At 26.0% G+C, this 24,514-nt stretch overlaps 2 protein-coding genes across 5 annotated transcripts; both read right to left on the bottom strand.

Annotated features, from left to right (window-relative positions):
- Nucleotides 1-1,067: 1,067 nt before the first annotated feature.
- LOC135922614 (nicotinate phosphoribosyltransferase-like) lies at nucleotides 1,068-13,276 on the bottom strand. Of its 4 annotated transcripts, none has more exons than XM_065457020.1 (15): nucleotides 13,169-13,276; nucleotides 12,960-13,130; nucleotides 12,703-12,913; nucleotides 8,577-8,707; nucleotides 7,429-7,544; nucleotides 7,140-7,351; nucleotides 6,940-7,080; nucleotides 6,795-6,879; nucleotides 6,658-6,738; nucleotides 6,308-6,445; nucleotides 5,522-5,624; nucleotides 5,091-5,179; nucleotides 4,236-4,307; nucleotides 4,049-4,156; nucleotides 1,068-2,284 (listed from the first exon to the last, which is right to left on the bottom strand). In XM_065457020.1, the coding sequence occupies exons 1-15, from the start codon at nucleotides 13,257-13,259 to the stop codon at nucleotides 2,207-2,209; spliced, it is 1,827 nt and encodes a 608-aa protein (XP_065313092.1). In that variant the 5' UTR covers nucleotides 13,260-13,276; the 3' UTR covers nucleotides 1,068-2,206. The 4 variants fall into 4 exon arrangements, with proteins under 4 accessions (XP_065313092.1, XP_065313093.1, XP_065313095.1 ...); XM_065457021.1 differs by having other exon boundaries at nucleotides 4,039-4,156; XM_065457022.1 differs by lacking the exon at nucleotides 1,068-2,284 and adding an exon at nucleotides 3,856-3,873 and having other exon boundaries at nucleotides 4,039-4,156.
- A 10,182-nt stretch (nucleotides 13,277-23,458) lies between these two features.
- On the bottom strand, nucleotides 23,459-23,785 carry LOC135930775 (uncharacterized). The gene has a single exon (XM_065467561.1). The coding sequence runs from the start codon at nucleotides 23,783-23,785 to the stop codon at nucleotides 23,459-23,461; it is 327 nt and encodes a 108-aa protein (XP_065323633.1).
- Nucleotides 23,786-24,514: the final 729 nt, after the last annotated feature.

Below are 24,514 nucleotides of genomic sequence, written 5' to 3' on the forward strand. Positions count from 1 at the left end.
TAAGCCAAGCTCAACTATATGTCTCAAATGTTTATTTATAATTTTAAAATATAAGAAAATTTTATCCGTTTATTGGCGTTAAATGATAAAATACATTTATATTTAAGTGAAAAAATAGACTTAATTTGAAATCATCGGGCCTAATTTCCCAAGACCGGCCCGAATTGAAAAATTCAATTTTTTTTTTATTGTAAAAACATATATTCAAAAAATAAAAAATATTAGCGCCTTGTTCTTATAAGAATTTTAAAATATAATATTTATTTGACAAAATGTAATGATATATTAAAAAATTTAAGCCAGACCAGGCCCGAAATTTAAAAAAATATATTAGGCCCGACTCAACCCGAACCAAAAATAGACCCGGCCCGGCCAGAAACTCGTTCGGGTAGGTTCGGTATTTTATAATTGACTGCTCATTTTATAATTGACTGTTCAATAGCTTCATAACGAAATAAGGATCGTAAACAATAGTCACTGCCAATTTTGATCAAGAACAAAAAAAATTTTTTGTTTAGACAGTTATTTTTTAAATATAACTATATAGTAACATTTAATTTTAAAAACACTCGATAAACACCCCCTTATTCATTTGTTTGAAAAATTATTGTAAATAAATTTTTCTTACTTAAAGAATGAATTAAAAATAAAAGATGGCAGTAGAAAAAAAATAATTTCGACTTGGGTTAAAATGTGATTATAAAAATTAAGAAAAGATGCGACTGCCCGCCTACACAACAACGTCTGGTCACATTAATAAAGGAACATAAATTAAAATTTTAATTAGAAGTGATATTTCGACATTAAACTTATAAATATAATATTGCCTAATCTTTAATACTGTTAAAAAAAGATTTAAAATTTGATATTTGATTGGTAGAAAATTAATATTACCGCAAAAATAATTACCTTTGGGTAGTACTTTCAGAAATAGATTTATAGACTTATATTCATTTGCTGACTCGTTTATCCAACTTCAAAACACTTTAGATATGAAATAATATTTTTATTATATAACAAATTTCACAACTACAGAGATCAATACGTGAGTATTAGTAAATTGCAGGATTGGGAAACAATTAATTTCTTATATAAATTACAATAATTTTTTTAAATGAGTAATTGCATTTAATTACAAAGAGAGAGATAGAAAAAGATGTAATTTACAATTTAAAAAAAGTTGAAATGTAATTAGTAATTTAATATGATAATTTTATATAAAAGTGGATTTCATTATTTTCAAATTTTATTTTCTTATCCATTCCGCCCAATTTTTATTTCTTCCCTAATTATTTTTTTTAAAGTTTTATGTAGATGTTGAAATTGATTTTGAAGATTCAAAGTTATCAATAAACGAAAAATTTTAAGTATGTTGAAAGTTGAGTTGTTATAAGAATATTTCTACATTTTATCTACTTAGAGAACGTGTCCAAAATTATAAAAAAAATACGCTTCCACCTATTTTATGGAAATAAAATTAATGGCCTCAACAAAAGGTTTGCTGATTATATTTTTGAAAATTAGATTAATTTCTGAGATCGTGCAAGCTAATCAATCCTAATCTAATCTAATCCCATAAATAAAATCGAACTTGAAGTTCTAATTTTCTCAAAAAAGATGTCAAAGTTAGATTTTACTTACAATCAAATAGATGTTATCGAAGCGTAAGTATATTAGAAGTGCACAATGGACATGTTTAAAAATATTATTTTAGCAGACGGTTAAACGGGTTTTTTAAAACAGTGGGTGGATGGGCTGGTGAATTTAAAATATTTTTCGGGTGAAATAGGCAGAACGGACTTATATTTATTGAACATTTTTTTTATAAATAATAAGCCAAACGAACCAACCAAATAATTTTTATATATTGATCGGGCGGGTGGGTTAAATAAAATTTTTAGATAAATTGATAGGTAGTATTATATTTAATGTAAGACGTTTTCTAATAATGGTTATGAATAATCTTTATGATTGATTATCATACGAAATTTATACCATTTTTTAAAACATTATTTTAATTATAAGAATTAAATATTTAATAGTAATTAACATCAGTAATCAATTATTTTTAAAAGTAATTGTGCCCAATCCTGCTAAAAATTGCATTATAAAAAAATAATTTTGGATTTTATTTTAAATAATGTAAATAATATTGATTTTAATATATTAACTGTAGTATTTTATTAATTTCGGAAAAATGATAATTTTAGGACAATTCGCTGATTGGAGCATTTTCTTCCCACAATTTATGTATAAAGTTGAACATTTTATCCGTGACTGATACCTAAATAATATAAGATATTAGTATTATATTATTAATATAAAAAATGGCATCTTACAGTAGGTTGAGGAGATAATAATAAATAATTATATTTTTAACTAATAAAATTTATAAATCTTATCCCTTTAATTGCTGTTAATAAACCGTTTGATTTGAGCAGATTTTTAAATATGTTTAGTTCATTTTATCCAGAATATATTATGCAATTTGTTCACAGAAAGAAGGTTTGGATAACCTATGCGAAATCTAGGCTTAAGCAATATTAAGCTGGCTAAACTATAGAGTAAACTGATATAAAAAATCGACTCAAATCGAGCCGTTTCATAAAAATACCTTTAATTAAAGCAAAATAAAATTCTATGTAACTAATATTTTTTTAGGTAAATTTAATTGAATTGGGTGTTTAGTAGAAAATTTTTATAAGAAGATTATATAAAAGTGAAAATTTTAATAACAAGATAAATATGGTTTATATCTATTCATATTTTATAATCATATAGATCTATAAATTTCTGAGAATGTGTAATAATTTTTTTACAATGAATACTCCATATCTATCTAGATTATCTAATGGCGTAACAAAGAAGCAGAGTTGTTCAAAAATGTGGTATTTGTATCTGTACTAGATACACTTTTATTTTATATCTATATATATTTTTAGAGGAATAATTGAATTCAATTCATTAAATGTTAAGTCCGAATTTATTTCATTATAAAAATAAACCAGACAAATTTTATATTCAAAATGGATGACATTAAAATATTAACATTTATATTAATTTTAATTATTTTTATATATCATATCAATATTACAAGTGATGATGAAGAAATAGAAGAATTAATCAACCCGACATCAGGGGGTTCAAATATTGAATTTTCTTGACCAAACGCCTAATAATTAAGATATATCCTTGAATATGTCGGATATCCTAATATAAAATTGTTATTCATAACACCACACTGCCGTCAATCCCGAAAAAAAGACTTTTCAGTGTGACTTAAACTGTCTTTAAACAGGGATATGATAGAAATTTTGAGAATGTACTATTACTAAAATTTAAAAATTATTATTTATTACTTAGTTATATATACATATAAAGAAGTGGTCAAAGTGAAAATATCCTTCCTCCCCACTTATAATTATTTTCCTTAAATAAAACAAAATTCTATATTATAAATATAATTATTCTTTGATACAATAAATGATGTTCGTTTGCAAGAGGTTTTTTGTAAATTATAAACAAAATGATGCCCCCCCCCAATCATCTTTATCCCAATTCAGGGTTAACCTTATTTAAATCTTGAGATATATGGAAAGGGGGGGGGGTATAGCCAATCTTGAATTTGTTGTTAAAACTTATGTGTATATTTACGTTTATAAATACTTTTGAATGCATTGGAAAAAAAGAAATAGTTTATTAATCGTGGGTTTCATATATTATGAAATCGATTTTTAATGGGCTTTGGTATAGATCAAAATCGAAGAAAAGTAGTTTTGATTGAAGATTGTCCGTCTTGATTATAAGGATTTAAATTATGAGAGGGAGGTCCTATCAAATTTGCCAGGGGGTTTCAATATTCTTAGACCCTTCCTAGTGATTTTGAAATATTCTTTTAATTAAAAATAAATAGTTATTTTTGTCTAAATATTTACCTTCATTTAAAAAGGTAAATTTTATTAGTATATTTTACTATACTAAAAAGTAACTGATTTTATTATAATGAAAACATAATATAATGTATTTTTTTTCAAATACATAATAAAACTTTATAAGGCGTAGGATTTAAATGTCGCTTGTGATCTTGACGTAACGTTGATAAATTTTCTTTGACAAGTTTTCTGACATCTTCAATGGAAGGAAGTGGTATCTGCAGCTAGTAAAACAAATATTTGTTTATTCGGGTATAACTTAATAACATAAAAAATTATTAAAAATAAAAATACGAAAAATACCTCGCCATCTTTCCAATATAATTTTAAAAGTGATTCAACCCTTGTTGGATTTACGTACGTCCTAAGTGCCGCCTGTAATAATAATGCAAATAACAATTTTTTTTTGAAATGGGTAGGCCCCTTTATTTAAATTTTAAACCAAAAAAATTTATAAATTAATAATATTATAATAGTGATTCCAAATCATTTGGAAAGAGAAAAAATGCGAACTGGAACCCAACATCCGAAGGTTCCAATCTTTAGAAATATGGATTGGCCAAAGGTAAACGTTATTCGAATATATTTATAATTTTTTAAAATTAACCTATAAACATGTCAATTATGCTTTTCTGTGAAAGGCATTATCACGAATGTTGAATTCCCTGACAAATTATTACCGTGAATGCATTAGCGCGAGGATATTATTTCTGTTTGTGATATAGAACTTAATTAGGTTGGTCGAAATAAAAGGTGAATAATAAACCATGCTCCTTTAAAAAAATATATAAACCTAGCCATAGTCCATGTTTTAACATTAAATTTGCCAAAATAAATAAATTTCTCAAAATAATAATTGCAAATTCGCTAAACAATTGACCAAAGTGCATCGGTAATGCATTTGTTATAATATTTAACATTAACAGTGATGCATTCGCGGGATTTTTTTGAGGATACTTCACTATAAAGCCTCTCACTGAAAAGATTGACTTGGCATCAGATTTAAATCCAGATAAACAATCATGAGTTTTTTTGAATGTCTATAAAAAGGAATTATAAACTAAAATTATAAACTAATATTAACCTAATTCATAATTAATATAAAAAAATTAAGTAAAATAATAACTTATGTATCAAAAAAAGAGATGGTTTATTAACTTGGAATGGGTGGCGGCATAATATCTTAGTATGAGGTTCGATAAATTGGTTTTCATTGCTCATTTGAATGAGGTCTAAAATGGCTTCGCCTTTGATAAAAAAAGAAGTCTTTAAGCATTTCGCATATATCAGATATCTACAGGCCTGGTACTAAACTAGGGTACAGGGGTGGGTCGCATTTTAATTTTTTTAAATATACCCGAGTCTGGCCTAAAAAAATTTATAAAATGCCCGGCCCGAACTGAATATTTTAAATTGGCATTATTATCTATAAAAATTAATGATGAATATAATATATTTTAAAAAAAAAAATTTTTAATTCCGGGAAACTAAAAATATAAAACCCGGGTCGGGTCAAAAAAAATTTTAAAATCAGGGCCGGGCAAATGGTACCTCTGCAAGTCTGACATATATATATATTGATTAAATACCATCTTTTCCATATAATCTATAAACGTTTTTTTGGCCAGGAATCGACATTTTTTCAACATCCTGCGTTAATTTCATTCGAGGCTTACCCTGTATTTGGACTAACTAAAATATTTAATTAGAAACGATGCATATTATAGCAAATATGGTATTTTTTTGACAATTAGTGAATAATAAAGTAATATGCAGTATTATCGATTTAGTAGCTTGATCATTAGAGAAGTCTAACTCGATTTCGAACTCAGTCCTCCCCGTATTGATTTTTCACGAGTCACCCGGCCCGTATAAAAATAATTTTTGTAAAGAAAACAATTATAAATTTTTTGATATAAAATTTTGACAGCTGCCGTCATCCATGAAAGTTTAGATAAAATAAAACTTTTTTAAAAAAAAATCAAAAAATATATTTTAAACACGTATTTTACTGATTTTAATGAAAATATAAATTAAATGTTAGCCAGATAGCATGGTGTTTATTTTTTTTAAAAAATCACTTCTATAAAATTGGATAGTTTATCATAAGAAAGATTTTTAAGGATCTAGTTGAAAAAATTTGTGAAAAGTAAGTTTTTGGATAAAATCTAATTAAAGCGATAAATAATATATAATATAATATATCTGAAAGAGTAAACCATAAAGAATTTTTTTAATAGATTCTCCATTACAAAAACATGATCATATCTTTTTTTCAAATAATGAATTCGATTAAAATTAAGTTGTGATTATAAAATTCTAAGAAATTTCAAAAAAAAAGACTTCAAAAGTGTTAATTCGTTTTACAATTTAACCTGATTCAACAATCGAAGAGAATTTTCAGAAAAGTAAAAATATGCAGAAATGTTATCAGGCGAGAGCGGGAGTGATAATACGCCTGTTAATAAATCGCTATCATCATTTGGCGATAAATTAGGCAGAGTAGCGGATGACTTTTTTTTAAAAAAAAATAAACAAAAAATAATATGGTATAATTAAAAGAGGGCGTACAGACTTAAATATACTAAAATTTCAAAAATAATTGTTCAGCCTTTCAATCTAGTTAACACATTATGAGGACGACCCATTTTGATTGAATAAAGGACACAATTTGACTAAAAACGTGAGGCGATATCTATATATGTAAATTAAAGAGAATTCCTACTTTATAAACGCAACCTAGAGCCGGTTGTTGTTGACATGTAACTAGGTGTGTACCGATCCCATAGCAATCGATTTCGTTACCCTTTTTAAATTTTCAATTCAAATCAATAGGTATTAAAAATTATAAGCAGTGAATACTTGTTCATTCAAGGAAAAAAGAGTCCCTTCATTTATATCGTTACTAGCAACGATTTTGATATTTTCAAACCAAGGAATGTTGAATCTTGAAGAATAAAAAAGAGTAGTCACGTCATAAAAAAAATTGTTTTAAAAAATAATATACTTTTTGGAAACTTTAGTAAATTCAGATCGGCATTGTTTAGAAATGTATGACAGGTCTCCACTATCTATTCTAATCCCGATCGCTCGATATCCCATATCATTCAAAGCCAACGCTACAGAACAAAAATTGGGTATACCACTCCTGGAAAAAAAGCAGAAGAGAGAAATGAATTAAAATTTATAAATAAATAAAATTTAAACTTAAGGACATCGTAAGTATCCACCAGGGCTAAAAAGTGGTCAGGAAAGGATAAGGCGTAAGCGGCGAATGCAGTTAATTCTCCTTCATTAGTTTGACACACCTGACCATCGATTATTTTCGGAAATATTGAAGTACAAACCTTGGTCCTCCAATCCAGGCAAAGGTTTAAAAAATCGGGAACCTCTTTTTCATTGTTGAAACTCACAATTTTCTATTATAACAAACAACAAAAAAAAATGATCCAATTATTAAATGAGTAAAAAATAAAATTGTATTTTAACAAAAAACTTTATTTTTGAAATCACTGGAATGTGTGAAAGATGAGACAAAGGCATGCGAATGCGTACCCTCTACGGGTATTCCGAATAATTTTCCGGCTAATACATTACTGGTGCCGTCAAAACCTTAATATAATATAAATTGTTTAGATTAGCAAAATTGTTTACTTTTTTCTTCCTCTCTCTCTCTCTCTATTTCCCTTTGAATTTTTACTTAGTAGTAATATTATATATAGTGGGATACGAAATCCGTGGGGATAACGGAATCTCTCGATTTTAAATTATTTATAGAGGGAGATTTTAAAAAATTTTTATTTTATTTACCCGGGACCCGGGAAATGTATTCCCCTCATTGGAGTACCTACCTAAACCTATAAAATTTCAGATAATTTTAGCTATAAACTTTGATATCTTTTTTTTAAATTTATATGTAAAAATTGATTTAAAAATCAGTACAAATTAAAAGTAGTTTCTAAAGTCCAAGGCAAAAAATTAATGTAAATTCATAATATCCCTAATCATCATGGATTTCATATCCCAATATGACATATACACTATTACTAAAATTAATAACTGATTTATCAATGCCTGTTATTTTAGTGTAAGAAACAACATTTTAATTTGGGTGTATTGTGAAATTTTGAAAAATTTTATAATTTCCTCCGGGTATCCTTATTTAGTTATGCTTTTTTTCTTTTAAGATAAATAAGATTATAAGTTTTTTTTAAATCAGATAACATTATTTAATTATAAAAAAATATATTAGGCTCCTAATATTATACTATTAGGTTAAATTTTTATTTTAGTCACAAGTGAAAATTTTCTAACAAATTTTAATAATAAATACATAATTTGTGTTTAATAAAAAAAAATGTCTTTATATAAATATTTTTATTTTATTTTATTTTTAAAAAAACCATTAAATTTTAATTTGATTTTGAAAAATAATGGACAAAAATAACTAAATTATTATTTTTTAATTTAATTTGAAAAATATGATTGCAAGGAGGTTAATATACATTAAAAAATTAAGTTAATCGATTAAAAAAAATTGTGTTAATTATGATCAAATATTCGCTCATGTCCAAATCTTAAAAGGTCATATTAATAAAAAAAATTAATCTGGCCTGTGTTCAACATTAAATATTGACGCATTACCTCCTATATAACAATAGCGAGACGCGGATAAACCCCCATCAGGACCTTGAGCTCGTCTAAGTCCAAACTCTAACAACCTCTTCTTTGAACCTGCAGCTATCCTATATCTTGCGGCATTTGTTGTCACTAAGCTTGATAAAATTTTAGGTTATCATAATATATAAATAATATTTTTTATAAGATAATATCAAGAATTATAATAAAATTAGGAGATATAAAAAAATATAAAATAGAGGTAATATTTTTAACAATTTAATCTCTCCAATTTAAATTAGGAGATATAAAAAAAATATAAAATAGAGGTAATATTTTTAACAATTTAATCTCTATCGTGAAAAAGATTTCGTTAAAATTTATGATTTGAAGAACCAGATCAATAAGGCCACCAGTAATATTTACTGTTAGGGAGGGGAATTTTTTTTTTCAGTTTTATCTTTAATATGGTATCCATCCTAAAATATTCATTAGGTGGGGAATAATAGAGCTCGACGCGACCAGGGCTAAACCGCCCCGTAGAATTTTTTTTAAATGTTTTTCGGTGTCCGGCCGGGCCCGTAATAATTTTTTTTATAAAAAAAAATCATAAATTTGACTAAATTGTAAGGTTAACATTTCATATAAATATTTTGTACAAATTGTCCGTCTGGCCAAAACACTTTTTGCCCGGCCCCTGGGTTGGGCCTCTAAAATGGACCACCAACATTCTAAGGAATATTTAAGATTATACATATTATCGGGGAGAAACTTATTCCGCTAAAAGACATTACCGCGAATATCGATTATTATTTTTTTTAAAATCTTTCCAAAAATGCGATACCGCATCGCAAATTAAAGACCTAAGAGTACGGTGACAGAATTTTTTTAGGTCTAGGTCTGGTGCAGCTTGTTTAGATGTCTTTTATAAATAGAATTAAGAAAATATATTTAAAACTCAAAATATGTATTCAGTTATCTAATCTCTATTTCTTCTCCACCTTGTTTTAATGTTATACATTTTTATAAAATATATATTTAGCAATAACTCCGATAAATAAAAGTTCGATGCAAACTTTCGAATATCGAAAAAGAAGAAAGGCCGTGTCCTAGGTCGTCTTATTACTTAATGACCAAAAACGAAAAAAAAAAACGAGAATAAAATACAAAAAATAATATTTCCACTAAATACCTAAAACAAACCAAAATAGAGTGTCCTAGTTCAAAAGGTTTTCCGACTTTACTAAAAAAAGCAATTAAGTATCCAAATTAAGTCAAACAAGGACCACAGCCAAATAGCTTTTTTTTAAATAAAATAAAAACATGTCCAAAATATAATTCAAGATAATTCTAGAAAAAATAACACGATTTCATTAAAACTTAACATACGATTTCATTAAAATTTATTATGGTATAAACCTTATAACAAAATAAAAAATGTTATAGGAAATGAAATATTATATATTTGGCACTTCCTAATTTTAAATATATTTATTAATTGGATCAGTCAGAAAAAAAAATAGAAGGGAAAATATAATTTAATTTTTTTTCGAGCTGCAAAAGTATTACAGCGAGGAAATGATCTGTCATTTTGTTTTCCATTAAAAAGATTATATTTTAGATGTATTATTATTAATTATTATTTACAAATCGAGCCCTAGATCACCATATCAGGCTTTTAAAACCGTTACCTAGTTTAGTTTCAAGCAAGAAAAATAATTATTATTTATTATTATTCTAACCCAATATCTAATAAATGATAAATGTTATCTGCCACCCCACCCCCACTCCAGGACTTGCCCGATTGTGGACCTGACTATAGTATAATAATTAAAATAGGCCTAACCAGAAGTAATTAAATAATTATTGTGAAAAATTTTCTTAGATATTAACTTAGTTCTAGTATTCGGTGAAGAAAATAAGAGATTGGTAGAAATCAGTATAAAAATTTTCGTATTTATTTTCAAATCGTATATTTATATTATTCGATATCGCATGGATAATCAAAACATTATTCGATTTGATTCGTCGAATATTAGATTTAATTCGAAAATTGAATTCTTTAAAAATATTATGGTTAATAAAATTTAAAAAAGAGGTAGAAAAAAAATAAAAATTCCCGTAGGTAACATGTTAAATACTCAAGGATAATTTTCAAATATATATGAATAAATTAAGATATTTATAAATAATTTCGAATATTTTGAAATTATTTCGAAAATTTACAAATTAATTCGAATATAAGAATAATTCGATCGAATAGATAAAAAAAATTATTATATTTCCTATTCGTATTCGATTTGAATAATTTTGTTATTCGTAAAATATGAATCGAGGTGTTTTAGATTATAACATAAAATATCGAATGTGATTACGTGATTCTGTTAATAAATATTAAATAAAAGTGGGTCTTATTTAGAAATGCACCGATATTTTTCATCGGATTGAATCGGATTGATTATTTCTTTTTAATATCGGTTCCCACCCGAATTTTAGTTAAAAATGATGTATTAATTTTAAAATTTTAACAACATTTATATTTAATTTTTCAAAATTAAAAAAAAAATATTTATTAAATGAATATTCTTATAAATTGCTAAAAAAAATATTAATAGACATAATTTTATTTTAAAAGGATGTTTGTTTATGAAATTAAATATATCATTTTTTTAAAAATTAACAATTTACAATTGATAACGATTAAATGAAGTCTGAAATGGGGATCAGGGTCGTTTTTTTTTAAATATTATATTTATATAAAAAAAATTAGTTAGGCAAATTATTATCCTTTGTTTGTAAATAAATATAAAAAAAAATGCTTTAAAAACCGCTTTGAAAAAACGTTCTGTCTGGAAATGGGCCATAGAAAGACTTTTACAAAAAAAAATTACAACGATTTTACTATATAAATAAATAATTTATCAATATTTATATTTTTATACAATGATGAATATATCTGAATAAACATGCCAAAATCAAAATGGGTTAATTAAAATTTGATAATAATATTTGTTAAATGACTTATGTTATGATTATGGTATAATCATAGATAGTAAAATATTAATAAAAAAAGGTAGATGTGTAAATCAGAGACATGCAAGTCTAGCCCTAAGCCCAACCAGGGAACATGAACCAGGCAGTATTTTAATTTTTTTTAAAAAATCTGGGTCAAACTATGCAAATGGTACCTCTGCAGGTCTCTGGTGTTGATTAAAGAATTAAAGCATATTAAAATCTATAGCAAACAAAATCAAATTAGTGATATTGGTAAATAGCCAATATCAATAAAAATTGGCAATATGAGATTGGACCTGCCCCCAAAATGTGGTATTGGTAGTAGAGATCTGCAAGCCTGGCATGAGCCTTGCCATATAACATCTGAGAAAAAATTATTTTGGCAGGATTAGGCAAAAAAAATGGCCAGGCCAGGATGGGCGATTTTTTAATATATATTTGACGAATTTCGATAACTTAATATTATAAACAGTTGTTTTTTTTGTTGTTCAACACATATATTTTTTTGTATTTAAAGGGCCAAAATTTGGGCACATCTGGTTGGTAAAAACTAAATTCCCAACCTGCATGGTTTGAAAATTGTCATTTGCAGGCCTCCAACTGGTAGAGCCCTAGTCTTCTGAACTAAAGTGCTGCAAATTTATTTTTTTGCCAGCATGGTCTAGATTACAAGTATTCTAAATAATTTTAGCAGGCCCAATTATAATTAAACATATAAATTAAACAAATTTTTATAAACATAAATAAAGTAAAACTCACAATTTCCTAATAGCAGATAAATTCAAATTTATATTTAAAAACCAAAAAAAAACTACATTTTCTATATTTATTAAAAAGTTAATATTTTTCAACCCTAAACACTCCCAATTTTTAAAAAAATCTATAAACCCAAGCCCAACCCAAACTTGAGCATTGATAATAATAATTTTAGAGTTTTAAATTTATTATCTAAAATATAAAAATAGTAATTAGTGTGATAATTGTGAATGCCTAAAATAAAACTAAGAATATTTAAAATTTGATTCATTATTTAAATAAATATAATGATGTTCAGTGAATAATTAAAATTTAATGAAGGTAAACATCCTTTCCATGTTATTTGCATTAAAATATAATGTGTATTATAGAGATAAAATACCTGGCAAAATTAACAAAAGTTAATAACGGTGTTTCTAAAAGTTGAACTATTGGTAAAGGTCCTTCAATGCTAATAAGGGGAATGCGGGGGAAAACTATAGTTCCTTCAGGAACAGCAGATAGCTTTATATCCTTTGTGTCAATATTTTTTAAATATGTAAAAAAGTCATCCTCAACATATTTTGGTAAAATTTCCTTGAGATAACTTATGTCTAAAATATTTAAAAAATAATGTATTTTGATTATATCTTTTAATACCGTCAGCTTCAAAGTAAAAATTCTCTAAGAGTTTTATACAATCACTTAAACCTGAAAATATTGTAAATTCACCACCAAAAGGATTTTTGCGGAAATATAAATCAAAAACTGCTATTTTATCTTTTGATTCACTCTTCCAATAAGCATATGCCATTGTAATTTGATATAAATCTAAAAAAAATATATTACGCTAATAGTATTGTAATAACCTGTGAGTAAAGGAGTAATTATCCTTATATCACGTTCGTTTACATCTGCACTCATTTTTGAATTTTTATAAGGTTGTTTAATAATGCCCATATGTAATTGGATATCTTCTATATAATGAAAACTAGAGTTTGGCAGTTTATCAAATTTTTGCATTATTTTGGGAATTAAAATATCGATATTAAATATAATATTAGAATTCGATTAGAAACGAAATTAATTAAAATCAGCGAATAATAAACATGATAACTCGATTGAATACTAGTAGAGTTATACATTTGTTCAGAATCTTTGCAGATAGTAAAATTTAAAGATCTTTTATTTCTTAAAAATATTGAGGAATAATCTTTAAGGATCGAGATCTTTATAGATCAAAAAATCTTTAATTTTTGAAAAATTTTGAAAAACTATCTTTAAAGATTGAGATTTGTGATAAAATTAAGAAAATATTTTAAAAATTTTGAGTAACGATTTTGTAATGTCGAAATATATGAATATAAAATTTTAATATTTTTATTTAAAAATATTTTCGATCAACAAATTTCGAAAATCTTTCTTATAAAATCTAATTTAAGACTTGGTATATTGTTATTTTTATAAAAATAAAAAAAATTTGATGTACAATTAAAGTACAACAATTAAAATTTCAAATGTAGATATAACATAAAAAAGTGACATTTGTTGTTATCGTTATTTTTATAACTTGTTTGAATTTTTTGACGCAAATGGATAAAAATATATATTGTTAGCATGGCATCTTATATTTATTATTATCTCGGGGGGAAAGGGGGGGGGGGGGTGATTGATAGAATATCAAAAAATATGCGATTGCCTATATAAATTCTTCGTTTATATTATATTTTATAAATAATGTAACAAATTTAATACCACCGATATATCCAAATTAAAATATATATAAATATGAATATAAAAAATTTGCATAAATCTTTCATTTCGTTTTCTTCGGACTTTATTTTTATTTAAAAGGATTATTCACCTACCTTGATTCCTTTTCGATATTTTGACAGATGGATCCGGAATCCATTCCTATATGAAGGTCCCTTTATATTTATTAAGTATCAACGTCAACGCAATTAAGGTTTTAAAATTTTTCATTAGGAATATCTTCATCGATATACTCGTTATATTTATTTTTTTTTAAATCTTTGACAGGCTCTTTTATCTGCTTTTCGTTAAATCACGCATCTAGGTTTATAAGGTATATACCAAGGATGTGAACCCGAACCCGAACCCGGACCCTGAACAGGGTTGCCAGGTCAAATTTTTAAATTGCGGAATAAATTTGGTATTTTGCGAGAGAAATATAAAAATTGCGGGAGAATAAAATTGCGGTAGAAATAAAAGATTTGCTAAAAAGATGGCCCGCAAGATCCCGGCCGGGCCGGGATTTTGAATTGACTTAATTATCCGCCTATTATTTTTTTATAATTAGTTTATATAAATACATATTCGATAACTATTTTTCAAAATAAAATAACATCTTGATTTATTAAAATATTAATTTATAAAAAATAACAAACGATCCTTTTTAAATATAAAAGAATTAAACAAGATAAAATTTTATAAAAAAACAAATGATTTTAATTTTACAATGTAAAAAAATATATTTTATGCGAATGTCCCGCAGAACATCCACAATTGGAAATCTACCTTGTGTGTGTATATAACATTATACTGATAGGCGTTTTATTATCATATATCACGTATGAATACGTAATAAGGTAATATTGTACTCATTTCAATGATAATTATTTTATTTATTATTGTTCATTCACATTATTATAATCAGTGGAGGAGAGTGTATCTACATCCATTGCAAAACAAAAATATTCTCCAAAAATAAGAAATAATACAGATGCATACAATTGGACCAATTGTAATCACTTATCTTGTAGTACAACATTCACAGAGCTACTTAACATTACAATGTGGGTAGAATCTTTCCCCATAATATTTAACTACTCCAAGATAAATGAAAACTTTACTTGTAGAACAAAAATGAGCAAGGATATCATCAATGTTTTTGAACCTGAATTCAGGAGGTCAATTCTTAACGATTTGAAAGATGGGAATACATATGCAATTCTAACAGATGCATCTAATAAGGGAAATATTAAAATATTTCTTTTGATCCTTCGCTATTTCAACAAAATTAAGGACGTTTCAAGAAAACTATTAAATTTTTTCCCCTCAAATAATGAAAAATACAAATACATATCTAACCATATAATGATAAATATAGCTGATTCGGGATTATCAATAAATTGCATGTCAACTTTCTGATCTGATAATGCCTCAGTGAATTTGGAAAAAACCAGAGTCTATTTACAGAATTGAGTCAGCACAATGTTGGTTGCGATATGTTCCTAATACCCGCCACCTATAGAATTTTAAAATTTTATAAACCTTTAAATATTTCTAAAATAAAGATTATAAAAGCTGTCCTAACATTTTGAAAATTTTTTTCAGTAATGAATGGCAGAGGTATATTTAGGAATGATTTTACATGTAGGAAATCTACTGCATACTGTTAATGTGCAGTGGCAATCAGAATAATCTTAACAAAGATTCACAAAATTATGCTACAGATGTGTTAATCTTTACAGTTAAAAATTGATAATGAATTTTATGGCGCCATTGCTAAAACTTAGAATGTTCAAATATTTTAAAAATACCGATAGACATTGATGTCTTGTTTGAGGATATTGTAATGCTCTCTATTTTTGATTTACAATGTAAAAATATATTTATTTTATGCAAATGTATAAATAAAAATATATGGAAAATTAAATATAATGTTAATTATATTTTATTTGAGATTTAAATAATTGAACTAAATGTTTACCGTCGTCATTGAGATATTTATAAAATTCCTGGCATGACATATTATAAATTTGTTTAACCATTAGCTCAGCCTCTAATGTTGTTAAACAATACGTTTTCCAGGCAGTCCTCATCAGGCTAAAAATGCACTCGGATGAGGCATTAAAATGAGGTAAGGAGAAGACATACTCGCAATTATTTTCCAAGCATGGGGATTTATAATTATTATGAAAAAAATCTACCCGTTTCTCCTTTGCTTTTAGATAATCTAACTTTAAGTATTCTAGCGAATCATAAAAAATAAAAAGAATTACAATCTCCTCAAACAAGACATCAATGTCTTTCGGTATTTTTAATATATTTATTAAATTACACAAACCATCAATTGACGGTTTCTGTTCCAAGGTCATATTTATACATTTGTAAATAGAGTTATTAAAATCAAATTTTGATTGTAAATATTCTAAAATTGTCTTAATAAAAACATCTGCTTCATTTAAAAATGTATTAATTAGAGTATTATTTGAACATATAATATTTTTAGCAGTAGCGCCATAAAATTTATTATAAATTTTTAACTGTAGAGATAAACAGAGCTGTAGCATGATTTTGTGAATCTTTATTAATAAAGAATATTCTGATTGCAACTGAATATTAACTGCATGAAGTAGATTTCCCACATGTGAAACTAATCCCAAATATGCTTCTGCCATTTCATACTTGAAATATTTTTTTTAAATTTTAGGACAGCTTTTAAAATCTTTATTTAAGAAGTATTTTTTTAAGGGTTTGTAAAATTTTAAAATTCTATCGATGGCAGGTATTCATGATAACCACTGATAGGTACATATCGCAATAACTAACACCATTTCAAGTCAGACCACTCCACCAACTCTTTTAATTCATTAACTCTTTTAGTTAAATTAAATTTGTTAAAACATCTCATCATAATTATTATGACATCCACAAATAGTACATTCATTGCCTTCTTGCAAGAATCATGTAGTATATGGCATATACAGTCAATTGGTATTAATTCATTATTGTGCTGCCTCAATTCGGAAAATACACTTTGGTTATGCCAAAATTTACAGAGGTATTATCAGCGCAGAAAGCTGACATGCAATTCATAGATAACCCTGAATCAGCTATATTTACATTATGTGGTTAGCTACATCGTTGGATTTTTGACTATCCCAGGAAAAAAATTTAACAGTTTTATTGAAATGTTCTTATTCTTGTTGAAATAGCGAAAGATCAAGGGAAATATTTTAATATTTCCCTTATTAGATGCATCTGTCAGAATTGCATATGGATGCCCATTTTTCAAATCGTCTAGAATTGACCTCTAGAATTCAGGTACTAAAATACTTATGATTTGTTCTACCACAAGTAAGGTTTGCACTTATATTGGAGTCGTTAAATATCATGAGAAAAAGATTCGACCCACATTGTGATGATATAGCTCTGTGAATGCTGAACTACATGATAGGTGTATACGATTTTCGCAAATGTAGTTGAATCTGTATTATTTATTATTTTTGGATAATATTTTTGTATTGCAATCGATGTTGATATACTACCCTGTACTGACTTATATGAATGAAATGAAGCAATATTTGTGGATTAAAGATACAATTAACTATAAATATTTATTTCTCATTCATTCACAGATAATATTTCAGTACAGTACAGTTTGAAGTTATACACGCTTGCGGCTGATGTATAGAATAATATTAGTAACAACTAATTCATTATCAACATCTAATGTTTATTTTTAATTCATGGCCTAAATAATCATAATGTCTGAAAAAGTTTTATTAAAACTCATTATAAAATTTTTAATTAATATCATAGGTAGAGCATAATAAATGAGTAAGCCCAAGACCTTAAAATTGAGTAGGGGTGGGGGGGGGGGGTATCAGAGGGTATTAGCATACTAATAAATTTTCTGTCATGTAGATTCTGGTTGTGGTTTAAGGTCAAATTTTTTATGGGTTATATTTAAGGATAAATATATAGTGTTGCGTAATCGGCTAAAAACTACGCCTAAGCCTAATTAGGCTAAGCCTAAAAATCGGCTAAGCCTATTAGCCTAAGCCTAAAAATCGGCTAAAACTAAAAATCGGCTAAGCCTAATTAGGTTAAGCCTAAAAATCGGCTAAGCCTATATAAATCTGCTAAAAATTAGTCAAAATTCTGCATCGATGCTTAGTATTAATTATTATTTATTTATTTTAGTAAAATAATTTATTTTATTTTATTTAATGTAAATATTTTATTATTATCAACAAATAAACATGATATGATTTAATATTTTTAATTTATATTATTATATTTTCAAATGAAAATAAATTTATTTATTTGATGTTATTTTAATAAAAAAAATAATATGCTGCTATATTGTAAAATTGTAATATTCTTTTTAATATAATTTATTAGTGATTTTCACAATCTTCTTTATAAATACATCTTTTATTGAAGAATTATATTGTAAATTTTATTAGATAAATAAACAATCTTTTAGGTGAAATCTTTTATAATTTTTTTATCATTTTTTTTAAATTATCTTTTTTATTAAATGAGGTGGATTTTATGAAACTTTTTTGATGATTTTATATGATCTTTTTAAGGATAATATTTTAATGTGACAATTGTCATAATCGTTATTTTATAAGTTTTTTGAATTTTTTTGAAGAAAATAGGTTAAAATAAGTATTAATAACATGTGTAAATATAAATTTAGTGAAGATGTACCAATGAAAAGTGACATTTGTCATAATCGTTATTTTTAAAGTTTTTTGAATTTTTTTGAAGAAAATATGTTAAAATAAGTAGTAAAAACATGTTTAAATAAAAACTTAGTGAAGATGTACCATAGAAAAGTGACAAATATCATAATCGTTATTTTATAAGTTTTTGGAATTTTTTTGAAGAAAATATGTTAAAATAAGTATTAAAAACATGTTTAAATAAAAATTTAGTGAAGATGTACCATAGAAAAGTGACAATTGTCATAATCGTTATTTTATAAGTTTTTTGAATTTTTTTGAAGAAAATATGTTAAAATAAGTATTAATAACATGTTTAAATAAAATTTAGTGAAGATGTACCATAGAAAATTGACATTGTCATAATGGTTATTTTTAAAGTTTTTTGAATTTTTTTGACGAAAATATGTTAAAATAAGTATTAATAACATGTGTAAATATAAATTTAGTGAAGACAATGAAAAGTGACAATTGTCATATTCGTTATTTTTTAAATTTTTTTGACGAAAATATGTTAAAATAAGTATTAATAACATGTGTAAATATAAATTTAGTGAAGATGTACCAATGAAAAGTGACAATTGTCATAATCGTTATTCTTAAAGTTTTTTGAATTTTTTTGACGAAAATATTTTAAAATATGTATATATAACATGTTTAAATAAAAATTTAATGAAGATGTACTCTAGATAAGCGACAATTGTCATAATCATTATTTTTCAAGTTTTTTGATTTTTGTTGACGAAAATATGTTAAAATGAGTAATAATAACATGTTTAAATAAAAATTTAGTGAAGATGTACTATAGAAAAGTGACAATTGTCATAATCGTTATTTTTGAAATTTCTTTGGTGTAAATGGGTAAAAATATAGATTGTAAAATTAAAATTGCCTGAGTATATGCCATAGAAAAACATGTGGTAATAATAGATTCTTCCCCAAAAACAGGAGCAAATTGGCATTTTATTACATTTGTTCATCGGGTCAGAAATTAATATGTAAAATTTATATCATAATATCTAATCCTAAGTTAGAAATTATTATTTTTTTACCAATTTTCACCAGACAATCTTGTTTAAAATTTGGGTAAACTTTTTTTTCTATTTTAAAATCCATATCGATGCAAGTTAACTATTTTCGTCAAAAAAAATTAAAAAACTTTAAAATAACGATTATGACAATTGTCACTTTTCTATGGTACATCTTCACTAAATTTATATTTACACATGTTATTAATACTTATTTTAACATATTTTCGTCAAAAAAATTCAAAAAATTTTAAAAATAGCGATTATGACAATTGTCACTTTTCATTGGTACATCTTCACTAAATTTATATTTACACATGTTATTAATACTTATTTTAACATATTTTCGTCAAAAAAATTCAAAAAATTAAAAATAACGATTATGACAATTGTCACTTTTCTATGGCACATCTTCACTAAATTTTAATTTAAACATGTTTTTAATATTTATTTTAACATATTTTCTTCAAAAAAATTCAAAAAACTTTAAAAATAACAATTATGACAAATGTCACTTTTCATTGGTACTTCTTCACTAAATTTATATTTACACATGTTATTAATACTTATTTTAACATATTTTCTTCAAAAAAATTCAAAAAACTTTAAAATTAACGATTATGACAAATGTCACTTTTCATTGGTACATCTTCACTAAATTTATATTTACACATGTTATTAATACTTATTTTAACATATTTTCGTCAAAAAAATTCAAAAAACTTTAAAAATAGCGATTATGACAATTGTCAGTTTTCTATGGTACATCTTCACTAAATTTATATTTACACATGTTATTAATACTTATTTTAACATATTTTCGTCAAAAAAATTCAAAAAACTTTAAAAATAACGATTATGACAATTGTCACTTTTCTATGGTACATCTTCACTAAATTTATATTTACACATGTTATTAATACTTATTTTAACATATTTTCGTCATAAAAATTCAAAAAACTTTAAAAATAGCGATTATGACAATTGTCACTTTTCATTGGTACATCTTCACTAAATTTATATTTACACATGTTATTAATGCTTATTTTAACATATTTTCGTCAAAAAAATTCAAAAAACTTTAAAAATAACGATTATGACAATTGTCACTTTTCTATGGTACATCTTCACTAAATTTATATTTACACATGTTATTAATACTTATTTTAACAAATTTTCGTCAAAAAAATTCAAAAAACTTTAAAATTAACCATTATGACAATTGTCACTTTTCATTGGTACATCTTCACTAAATTTATATTTACACATGTTATTAATTCTTATTTTAACATATTTTCGTCAAAAAAATTCGAAAAACTTTAAAAATAACGATTATGACAATTGTCACTTTTCACTGGTACATCTTCACTAAATTTGTATTTACACATGTTATTAATACTTATTTTAACATACTTCCTTCAAAAAAATTCAAAAAACTTATAAAAGAACGATTATGACAATTGTCACATTAAAATATTATCCTTAACTAGATCATATAAAATAACATCAAAAAAGTTTCATAAAATCCACCTTATTTAATAATAAATAGATAATTTTAAAAAAATGATAAAAGATTTCACCTAAAAGATTGTTTATTTATCTAATAAAATTTACAATATAATTCCTCAATAAAAGATGTATTTACAAAGAAGATTGTGAAAATCACTAATAAATTATATTATAAAGAATATTACATTTTTACAATATAGCAGCATATTATTTTTTTTATTAAAAAAACATCAAATAAATAAATTTATTTTCATTTCAAAATATAATAATATAAATAAAAAATATTAAATCATATCATGTTTATTTGTTGATAATAATAAAATATTTACATTAAATATAAATAAAATAAATTATTTTACTAAAATAAATAAATAATAATTAATGCTAAGCATCGATGCAGAATTTTGACTAATTTATTTTAGCCAATTTTTAGGCTTAGCCCATTTTTAGGCTTAGCCAATTTTTAGGCTTAGCCGATTTTTAGGCTTAGCCGATTTTTAGGCTTAGCCTAATTAGGTTTGGCCGATTTTTAGGCTTAGCCTAATTAGGTTTAGCCGATTTTTAGGCTTAGCCTAATTAGGCTTAGCCGATTTTTAGGCTATACCTAATTAGGCTTAGCCGATTTTTCCACCTAAAATCTCGGCTAAGCCGTTTTTAGTCGGCTAAAATTAGCCGATTAGCAACACAATATATAAAAATAAGGGTTTATATACGATTTTTCTAATTAAAAATGCCATTTCTTTTTTCAAAAATCATTTATAAAAAAACGTTTTGCTTATTTTCATGAATTAAAAAATTTTCAAGATGAAATCAAAAATTTTGATTAAAAATTTTTTTAAAAAAAATCTTTTGAAAATCTATTTCTTAATCTGTAAAATAAAACTTAAAAAAAATTAGTTTAGATAAAACTATCATTTAAAAAATATGTTATATTCTAATAACACATATCTCAAACTATAACTCTTTAAAATTTTAAACTCAGAGGTATTTATATGCCTCAGATATTTTTTTTCCCTCTTTAGCTTTCACCTTTTCTGGTGGTAAGTTCCTTCAATATCTCTCTCCACTTAATGTTATTCATACTATTTCTTTATCATATTTACTTCTTCATATTGGCTCTAACTTTATGGCCCCATTGAAGTTTTGGCCTTCCTCTTTTAAGTTTGCCCATTACTTCCAAACTCTCAACCTTATTTCCTATGTAGTTCATAGGCCTTTGTGTGCTCATACCACCTAAGTCTGTTTACCATTATCTTAGTCTGGGCACTACCTTTAAACTTCCTAGTATTCTTGTACTGCGCACTTTATCCTTTCTTGTTACCCCAGCAATCATCCTCAGCATTCTCATATCCATAGTTTGTAGACTTTTCTCGTCTGATTCTTTGGTTGACCATGTTTCCGAACTATATAGAATAGTTGATTGTAATATGGAACTGTAAATTTTTCCCTTCCATTTGTATGGGATTCTTTTGTCAAAGGGCATTCCAGATAAAGATCTCCACTTTAACCATCCTTGATTAATTTTACTTTAATCTCTTTCTCTATTGTGCCGTTTGTTTGTATAGTGGAACCCAAATATTTGCAACTTTCAATTGCCGATATCTGCCATTCATTTATATCAATGCTCTCTGTTTCATCTCCTCCTATCACCATATACTCCGTCTTTTCTCTATTTACTTTTAGTCCGTGTATATTTATCCAACTCACTAATCTTTCTTTCATTTCATCCTTGGATTCGGCAAGTATCACAATATCATCTGCAAATATCATATTCTACAGGACTGTTTGAGGTATAGACTGTGATAATACATTTTTCCTATAGTAGGTGTTGGTTAGGGCAAGGTCGAAGGCTTGTGCAGATTTCAGTACATGCTCTCCTTCATCATTCCTTTCTCCGCACCTAAAACCACCATGATGCCTTTTGAAGCAACCTCTTGCTTTTCCCATATGCGCATTTAAGTCACCACCTATTATGACTAGGTCATCCTTAGGGATTTCTATTACAGTTTCATCAAGGATAGCTCTAAAGTCATCTACCCGTTTGAGGAGCATATACTGAAATGTAGTATTGATTGACCAATGCAGAGTTTTATCTTCATTAGTCTATCAGAGATAATGTTGACTTCTACTATTGAGGAACTTAGATCTTGACTGAGGATGATCTGACACCATTCCTATTGCTAACAATTCCATTATAGTACAATTTATACCTATCTCCAATCATTAAAGTCTTCTGACCTTTCCATTTCGTCTCTTGTAAGCACACTATATCAACTTTTATCTTGTTCAACATTGAAGCCAATTCTCTCGTCTTACCTTTAAGTGTTCCAATATTCAAACTCGTCAACCTTGTATTTTTTGTTTTGACCTTTATTTTACTTTTCACAGGATGGGGGTCTACACCCTGTGCGTCGCTTGGAGGGAACACCCTAGCTTTCATATTCCTATTTTTGTTTGTTTCCTTCATTTTTGTTTAATGGACAGGTATCCTTAGCACCCGACTGTCCAGGCCTGTCGGTGCCCGGGATGTCATCTCTTCCGAAATTCATCTTACCATATATCTTTACACATCAGTCATCGAAGAAAAACCTGAAAATTTTTATGTTCCTTACCAGGATTGAACCTGGGACCTTCTGTTTCCAAGAAGTCTACACCATAACCCACTAAGCCACCCCGGCTCATATGCCTCAGATATAACGTTAAATATTTATATGTTCCATATTTAAATTAATAACTATATCTAAATTTCAATTTCAATTTTTTATTTTTTATCATTTTTTAAATTTTTTATAGCTTGAAATTACTAATTTAAAAACAGCTTTAGATGCCTTATTATTCAAGATAAAGATTTAGGTTCATATTTTATTTCTAAAAAAAATATCTATAAATCGTTTCAAAGGAATAAACGATATTTAAATTAACAATTTTGATAAGGATAAAGCTAAGAAGTTAACGAAGTCTAAAAATTTTTAGAAATTATTTGTCAAAATCTGCAACAATTTAAGATATTCAAATTAATATGGATGAACAAATGCTCCCCTATTATGAAAACCAAACCATAAATATGTACATGCGAGGAAAGCCGATAAAATTTGGTGTAAAATATATATATCTATCCTTTTGCTTTTAATATATTTGAAAAAATAATAATGAACCTATTCATCTGGTGAAAGAGTCCTGAGAAAATTAATAGATG

This window comes from Gordionus sp. m RMFG-2023, chromosome 1 (assembly GCF_954871325.1).
Source record: "Gordionus sp. m RMFG-2023 chromosome 1, tfGorSpeb1-WG-v2, whole genome shotgun sequence".
NCBI lineage: Eukaryota > Metazoa > Nematomorpha > Gordioida > Chordodea > Parachordodidae > Gordionus > Gordionus sp. m RMFG-2023.